Here is a 9,277-nt window from a genome sequence, read left to right on the forward strand (position 1 = left end):
ATCCCTCTTTTTTAAAATCTATTATTCTGTGATCATTTCAAATTCTACTCCACTGGACAGGGCACATAGTCGATCAAAGCTCGTCACGAACCGATTTTGGATGAGGGAACAAATTCTGTGGCTAAAATGACACTAAATCGTTTATTACTACGGGCAGCAAGCGCCAGCAAGAGTAAGTAAATAAAAATGAATTATATTATGGAAGTATACTGTGTGTATAATTTGTGTAATAATCCTTTATAAATATACTTTTTTTTAAACGTTAACCTTGCGAGAAGACTGGCTATCGGGCTGTTTTGAGGCCTGACCTTAGCTTAGCTAGCTAACATTAGCCAATGTCAATAGCTAACGTTATTTTAGCAAGGTTAGCGTAACTGTCTTGACTAAGTGAAGTACTAAGTTATATGGCAACATTCATAGCCATTCACATTTTAATAACACTGCAATTGACATGAAAACACAAAGTAGCTGTATTCAGATGATTGAATGTGCTATCTAGGTATAGTAGCTAAGTGACATTAGCTTACTAGTAGTCTACTAGTTAATTAGGTATTATTAGCTACCTGGGATGTAATCATTAGTCCAAACACAGGATTTTCATGCACGATAATTACCTCACGAATGATTGTATTATGGAGATAAAGAGAGACAAATCTGTCAACCTAGTATTGGTGTAGTCTACAATAATGTATGCACAATTTGTGACTAACTTGACACTTGTGGGGTCTCTATTGGGAGTCAGCAAGAACAGACTCATACAGTAACAACTGAAGCATTACAACCTCACAACTCTTTCTGTTGAATTGCCAGTCAGTCAAATGCTGATTATTAATCTCATTGTCCTTTTATCTTGCAGTTGGGAGTCGGTCTGCATTCACCGCAGCAAAGCCAGATCACACCAACCCCAACTGGCTGCGTGTGGGCCTAGCGTTTGGGACGTCCGCTTTCCTCTGGGGCCTGGTAATGACTGCTCACCTCCTCTATTGGGGGTTACACACAAAACATAAGATTACTTAGTTAGCCTACTGATATTTGTACATTTGTCCCCTGATTTCCTTTTACAATACTGCAGAACATTGTTTGGATTTTTGAATGCAGTCCAGGATGAATGCCAAACTATAGAGGTTCTTTTTTTCATCTGCAGCTCTTCAAACAGCACAGCACTGATGTGCATGAGTACAAAGTGAGGAATGGCCTGGAATGAATCGCTATGACAACATGTGAGTCTTACCCTCTTCAAGTCTCCCTCAGTTTAGTAATTTCAAAGGTAATGCATGTGGGACTTTCAAGAATTAGGATGTTGTGCTGTTCTAACACTTGTAAAAATGTCTGCTGTTTGAATTCAGATTGTTGTTCTTTCGATTTATTATATTACAAAAGAAAAACATGACAGTTTTTGTGATTCATTATTATGCTTTGCAGGACTATTTCGTGGATCCATCAGGGTGATCTGAATATGTCTTCACACTTTTTTTTCCTTCTGTATTTTTATTTTGTTTTAATGATCCCATGTCCTGGGCATAAAATCTAGTTCTATGTGTAATAAAGAGATTACTGTATTTACATGTCTCCTTTTATATAAACCCATATTTTAATAATTTGGTGGGTGCTTATTTCTCCTATTTCACATGTGTGTATTAATATGCATTTGTGACTTGGAAATGTGTTTTTTTTTGCATATCCCACTCTCCCTGATACACAATCGGAGAGGGGGGTCGATATTTTCCCTTACACCATACTATTTTTAAGATATAGTACATACCAATACACAGGGAAAGTATTCAGACCCCTCAACTTTTTCCACTTTTTTTTATGTTACAGCCTTGTTCTAAAATTAAATTGTTTTTTCCCCCTCATCAATCTACACACTACCTCATGACAAAGAAAAAACAGGTTTTTAGAAAGGTTTTGCATTTTTTTTTTAAATAAACTGAAATCCCACATTTTCCTAAGTATTCAGACCCTTTACACAGTACTTTGTTGAAGCACCTCTGGCAGCCATCTCAGCCTCAAGTCTTCTTGAGTATGATGCTACAAGTATGGCACACATGTATTTGGGGAGTTTGTCCCATTCTTCTCTGCAGATCCTCTCAAGCTCTGTCAGATTGGATGGGGAGCATTGCTGCAGTTATTTTCTCTCAGTTAACATCTCCAGAGATGTTCAACCACTGGCCGGTCTCTGGCTGGATACCAATTGATTACCAATTTATTTTACCTTTATTTAACTTGGCAAGTCAGTTAAGAACAAATTCTTATTTTCAATGACGGTCTAGGAACAGTGGGTTAACTGCCTTGTTCAGGGGCAGAACGACAGCTTTTACCTTGTCAGCTCAGGGATTCGATCTTGCAACCTTTCGGTTACTAGTCCAATGCTCTAACCACTAGGCTACCTGCTACCTCTGGCTGGATACCAATACACAGATACGTATACCATCAGGGTGATCATTGAAATACAGTAAATAGATGCCTTATTGATATGGTGCTCCAGAATACTGTAGATGGCAGCTCTGTAAAACCTGCTGTATTCATGGTGTGGATGCTTGCATGCATGTGTCTCACATCAGTAGACGGTGTCTAGGCCAGTGGTGTAAAGTACTTAAGTAAAAATACTATAGAGTACTACTTAAATAGTTTTTTGGAGTATCTGTACTTTACTATTTACATTTTTGAAAACTTTTACTTCACTACATTCCTAAATAAAATATTGTACTTTTTACTCCATACATTTTCCCTGACACACAAAGTGCTCATTACAGTTTGAATGCTTAACAGGACAGGAAAATTGTCAAATTTACGCACTTATCAAGAGAACACGTGGTCATCCCTACTGCCTCTGGCCTGGCGGACTCGGTAAACACAAATGCATCTTTTGCAAATAATGTCTTGAGTGTTGGAGTGTGCCCCTGACTCTACGTACATTTTAAAATCAAGAAAATGTTGCCGTCTGCTTTGCTTAATATAAGTAATTTTTCATTATTTCTACTTTTACTTTTGATACTTAAGTATATTTTAGCAATCACATTTACTTTTCATAATATGGGGGTACCACAGGGTTCAATTCTCGGGCCGACTCTTTTCTCTGTATATATCAATGATATCGCTCTTGCTGCGGGTGATTCCCTGATCCATCTCTGGCCCTTCTTTGGACACTGTGTTAACTAACCTCCAAACGAGCTTCGATGCCACACAACTCTCCTTCCATGGCCTCCAACTGCTCTTAAATGCTAGTAAAACCAAATGCATGCTTTTCAACCGTTCGCTGCCCGCATCCGCCCGCCCGACTAGCATCACTACCCTGGACGGTTCTGACCTAGAATATGTGGACAACTACAAATACCTAGGTGTCTGGCTAGACTGTAAACTCTCCTTCCAGACTCATATTAAACACCTCTAATCCAAAATCTAATCTAGAATCGGCTTTCTATTTTGCAACAAAGCCTCCTTCACTCATGCTGCCAAACATACCCTCGTAAAACTGACTATCCTACCGATCCTCGACTTCAGCGATGTCATCTGCAAAATAGCTTCCAATACTCTACTCAGCAAACAGGATGCAGTCTATCACAGTGCCATCCGTTTTGTTACCAAAGCCCCTTATACCACCCACCACTGCGACCTGTACGCTCTAGTCTGCTGGCCCTTGCTACATATTCGTCGCCAGACCCACTGGCTCCAAGTCATCTATAAGTCTATGCTAGGTAAAGCTCTGCCTTATCTCAGCTCACTGGTCACGATAACAACACCCACCCGTAGCACTCGCTCCAGCAGGTATATTTCACGGGTCATCCCCAAAGCTGGAAACTTACATTCCCCTCACTAACTTTAAACATCAGATATCTGAGCAGCTAACAGATCGCTGCAGCTGTACATAGTCCATCTGTAAATAGCACACCCAATCTACCTACCTCATCCCCATATTGTTTTTATTTACTTTTCTGCTCTTTTGCACACCAGTATCTTTACTTGCACATCATCATCTGCTCATTTATCGCTCCAGTGTTCATTTGCTAAATTGTAATTACTCCGCTACAATGGCCTATTTATTGCCTACCTCCTCATGCCATTTGCACACACTGTATATAGACTTTCTTTTTTTTCTATTGTGTTATTGACTGTACGCTTGTTTATTCCATGTGTAACTCTGTGTTGTTGTTTGTGTCACACTGCTTTGCTTTATCTTGGCCAGGTCTTAGTTGTAAATGAGAACTTGTTCTCAACTAGCTTACCTGGTTAAATAAAGGTGAAAGTATATTTAAAACCAAATACTTTTACTCAAGTCGTATTTTACTGGCTGACTTTTACTTGAGTAACTTTCTATTAAGGTATCTGACAATTGGGTACTTTTTCCGCCACTGGTCTAGGCACCTCTAGTTCAGACACTTGCCAGATAACGATGTGGAGGGAGAGAAAAGCCAGTCCCCATACCTCCCTGTTGTAAAAAGATCTTCAGCATTGCATCATTTGTTAATTTGATTACAGAGAATGCTAGCTAATGTTGTGCTCTCCAGTGGCACTGCAGATATTTGTCCCTTATATTATGGAAGTATACTGTGTGTCTGATAGCCAGGACATGATGACTTGCTGCCTTGCCAATGAAACTAATTTGTAAAATTGTGGTCAATTTTGACAGTCAACCCCCCCCCCCCCCCTGAGTTTCCCCCCTCATGTCAAGATATCATCTCATAGGCTATGACAATGACCTTTGGACAGGGCCAGACTGGCCATCAGCCATTTCGGGCAAATGCCAGATAGGCTGGTCCATTTTTACCTGAGTGGGCCTGCAGTGGTGTAAAGTTACTAAGTAAAAATACTTTGAAGTACTACCTAAGTAGATTTTTGGGGTATCTGTACTTTACTTGAGTATTTATGTTTTTGAATACTTTTACTTTGACTCCACTACATTCCTAAAGAAAACATGTACTTTTTTACATTTTCCCTGACACCTAAAAGTACTCGTTACATTTCGAATGCTCAGTCAGTGCAGTAATATGGTCCAATTTATATAATGGGTTGTCATCCCTACTGCATCTGATCTAGTGGACTCTAAACACAAATACTGCATTTGTAAATGATGTCAGAGTATTAGAGTGTGCCCCTGGTTGTCCGTTAAAAAACATTTTTTACAAGAAAATCATGCGGTCTGGTTTGCTTAATATAAGTAATTACATTTATAGAATTTACTTTGTACTTTTACTGGTAATTGAATACTTTTTCCACCACTGTACATAAGTACATTTAAAACCATATACTTTTAGACTTTTACTCTGATAGTATTTTACTGTCACTTTTACTTCAGTCATATTCCATTACGGTATTTTTTATTTTTGCTCAAGTATGATTATGAGTACTTTTTCCACCACTGTGGGCCTGCAAAACTAGTTTTTTGTTGTTGTGCAAAACAAGTTACAAGCTTTTATGTCGTAGGTGCAGGATACATACAGTATACACCGTCCAACTAACGACAATGAAACAACAATAAGAAATAAAAGGTAAGAATATGAACATAAAGCAAATGGCTCAGTAGAATGGAATAAAAAAAATAGCATAAGTATAACACAGGAAGGCACAATTTATAGTTCAATATTTACACCTGTAAAATATAATTAAACGTAAAACGATAATTATCTGGCTAATAATGGGGGCCTCAAGGGGAAAAAATGTGTCAGTGTGTTAGAAATACCAGAGACGATTTCTAGTCCCAGTACGCGCCTGTCTTCGGACATTTCTGGAACATTCCAGCAATGAAGGAACTGGAGCATAGCCTGTGGTTTACGAAAAAGCCACCTGCCCATCCTCTATAAATCAAATTGACAGCTTTGAACATATATACAAGACCACTGCTAGACCAATGCTAACGGTAAATGAGTTAATACTTCTCTGTGGATCATATTTAACCCACTGGGGTTTGGCACTCCATTTCCTACCTTAATCATTTCTTGGGGTAATCTGCGCACATGGAGGAATCGATCGATTGTTGAACGTGCATTGCGCACGTGGTGAACAAACTCCCCCTCAGATAAAGTTGAAACATGTAATTAAAAAGACTACCGTAAAATGTCTAGGCTATACGTTATTGAGACATGTTTGCCAATGGTAGGCTATGTGCAGGGGCGCCGCCAGGAATTTTGGTCCCCCATGAAAAGACATCACATTGGGCCCCACCAACACAGGCCACACCAACCCCGCGCAATTGCTGTAACCACCCACCTCCAGAACCCAATCGACCCATTCAAAACGTTAAATATCTCTACCTTTGCAGGCTTTCAACTCTCTTGTAGTCCAATATTTACTGTACAATATTCACTGACAGTGAGCTGTGAAGATATAACACTGTGCAGACATGCATGCAGCATCTCTGCACAGGAATTCACTATTTGATGCAAGACTGACACCCTCTATAAGAACTGTGCTAAAGGCCATCTTTTACAGTCTAAATGTAATTTTAATGGTCAAATTCTTGAATGGAAAATTCTCTTGAAGTGTATAATGTAATGTATAACTTAAAATAAATATTACTTAAATGAACCTCTTCAATTAAAATAAATTAACATAATCATCTATAGAATGATATAACAAACAAAATAATAAAATCAGTAGCAGATTTTTGAACTAAGTACACATACCAACTAGAAAATAAGCAGCTGTAAAAGAGGAAATGGAAAACAAAATGGAAATGAAAGGGCCTGATGGTGGCGCTAGAGGAAAGGTCAAGAGGTCATCAAATCAATAGGCTTCTTCCACTTGGGGTCATGATTGTGCACAACAAATGTTATGGCAATCCAGCCATTACTTTGAGATATATCTTGTTCTCAGCCTGTGGGCATCATGTGTGTAGTGATCCAATATCCATAACGATGCCATTTAACAGTTATCACTGGCCCTTGCTCAGCCTTACTCACCAAGAGCCCAGCTCCGAGCCTTCTTGCTAGCAAAGTCACTGATCAAGTCTTTGAAGTCCAGCTTTCTAGCTAACCGACTTTCAATGGACAGCATGGCAAGACTGCAAAGCCTGTCCTGGGACATAGTGGACCTCAAATAGTTTTAAAAAATCTGTTTTAGCTTACTGAAAGCTCTCTCGCCACCAGCAACAGTCACAGGCAGTGTGCAAAATATACGTAAAGAAATGCACACTTCTCCAGAAATGCTCTGCAGCTGCATCTTACAAATTGCCTTCAGTAGACCAAGATGGGACAAGTTAGGGGGGAAAGTGGCAGCATATACAGTGTTCAGGTGTCTTACTTCATTTTGTACCTCAGGTGTAAGATCTCTGGAATACTTCATGATCAGTGGTTGGCACACAGAAGGGATTTTATCCTCACTAATCTGCCCAACTTTCAGAACAGCAGAAAATTATTCTACAATTTTTGCAGTGGTGTGGAACCTAGTGTCCAAGTCACTTATAATGTTGTCCATAGCAGTAAAAAACACACTGTGTTCCGTTGCTGCACTGTCCTGAGCTGTCTCCTCTTGAGAGGTCTCACCATGGAATGTCTTCCTTTTCCTCTGGCGGCTGTGTTCCTTGCTAAATTGAGGTGCAACATCCATTTGCGTAGCAATCAGTGTTGCCTCAGACAGGAGAGACTCCCATCCATCTCTAAGAGCTTGCACGTTAGTTGTATTAGTACGTTGTAAATAAAATATTACAACGTACTAATATTTAATATTGATTTTTTTTTTACCTAATGTTCTAATATTTTTTAGGGCCCCTGTCAGTCACATTCCCTTAGAATCGTCCTAGCTTCCCTCATACGGCGCCCCTGGCAATGTGTAATGCAATGCCCAAATACCCGAACAAAGTGTCTGCCTAAATTGGTTTAAAGTGGGGTTCTAAGCTGACATGGAATTGTTTTAACCCTCCTGTTGTGTTCGTTTCTTGTGAATTAATTATGTGTTCCCGGTCCAAATTGACCACCCCATTATAGCTGATTATAAATCCATAATAATACATATATTATCACCTAATGTGGTGTTAGATCTTTTTCTATCAACTTAAGTTCTTGTGAAAATTACACGTTTTTAACTTCTATTTGCTATTTATGGCCTGTGGGCTTCATTGATCTGAGCTCATACAACTAGTTTTTAAGCAAAAAAGCATCATGTATGAATTAGTTTGACTATAACACATACTCAGATTAAACATATTGTGCTATTTGTCACAGACTACTCCACTGTCCGTTTCCTGGCCTCTCTCCTCCTCACCGGTGTCATGATCAAAGATATGACCAAGAGCCTCACAAACAGTATATCGTTTGGTCATTGTGCTGCCACATAATGAATTATTAGCAAGGCCTCAAAAAAAGCTTTATATACCAGATCAGCGAGAAAAGTTCTATATATTATTGAAACAATGTTGTGATTGTTTGTGAGAATGCCAACAGGTGTGGTTCCGGTGGGAGAAAGATTTTATTGGGAGAAAGGTTCCCGTGGGGGTTGACGTGGAAGCCAAGAAGGGGAGTGAGGTGTGTGTGTGTGCTCAAACTACTATGGACCATTGAGATATTTGATTTGGAATTTTAGGACCGCTTTTAGGTATAAACATTTAATTTGACCTTTACTAGAATAGCCCAGAGGAAAGCATTGAATAACACATTCATAAATGGCAAAAAAAAAATAGAGTAAAAAATATATTATAGGTTTTTAAGTTTTTGTCCTATATCTATAAGTTATAAGACAGTTAAGGAAAACTTCCTTCATACTTCGATTTTTTTTTTTAAGTCAGATGAGTCCTGACACTACTTGTGAGAGTCTCCCCTTTCCATAGAGTGGTCATAAGAGTTTGTTGGTCAAACCGTTCGAAAGCTACAGACGTTTTTGTGAGAAACCCCATTTTCGGGATGACTCATGGTTTGACAAACACCGCTCAAGTTCTGTCGCCTTTCACCGCCGATATGGAAGTACGACATCGAAAGATTAAGACGTATCCAATGCAAAAAAAACAGATTTATTTTCTTTTGGAAAAATTTTATTATCGCATTTCCTTTAAAACAGCTAAAATATTTTATTTTATATTTTACACATAAAAACGGTTGTTGTTAAAACCAATAAAAACAACTATAAATAAAAGTAATTTTTTATGTAAAACATCCAATTCTGTAAAATCCATTTAAAATGTGTATAAATTATTTAACAAAAGTAAAACATTTTTAAGACATGAAAAACATGTTAAAAAGTTACTTTGTTAAAAGGCTGTCTTCGGTCCTTTGTACAGGAATTGGGCGAGACCTTATCAGACTCGCCTCCTCCTGCTCCTCTGAATCAATTTCCGTCCTGTCAGATT

General features: G+C 38.7%; 1 protein-coding gene across 1 annotated transcript; it reads left to right on the forward strand.

Annotated features, from left to right (window-relative positions):
• Positions 1-39: 39 nt before the first annotated feature.
• Positions 40-1,595, forward strand: ndufc1 (NADH:ubiquinone oxidoreductase subunit C1). The gene is made up of 4 exons (XM_020502416.2): positions 40-172; positions 857-960; positions 1,145-1,220; positions 1,423-1,595. Exons 1-3 carry the CDS (start codon positions 127-129, stop codon positions 1,202-1,204), a joined length of 210 nt encoding a protein of 69 aa, XP_020358005.1. The 5' UTR covers positions 40-126; the 3' UTR covers positions 1,205-1,220; positions 1,423-1,595.
• The last annotated feature ends 7,682 nt before the right edge of the window (positions 1,596-9,277 follow it).

The sequence above is a fragment of the Oncorhynchus kisutch genome, linkage group LG15 (assembly GCF_002021735.2).
Source record: "Oncorhynchus kisutch isolate 150728-3 linkage group LG15, Okis_V2, whole genome shotgun sequence".
Classification (NCBI taxonomy): Eukaryota; Metazoa; Chordata; class Actinopteri; order Salmoniformes; family Salmonidae; genus Oncorhynchus; species Oncorhynchus kisutch.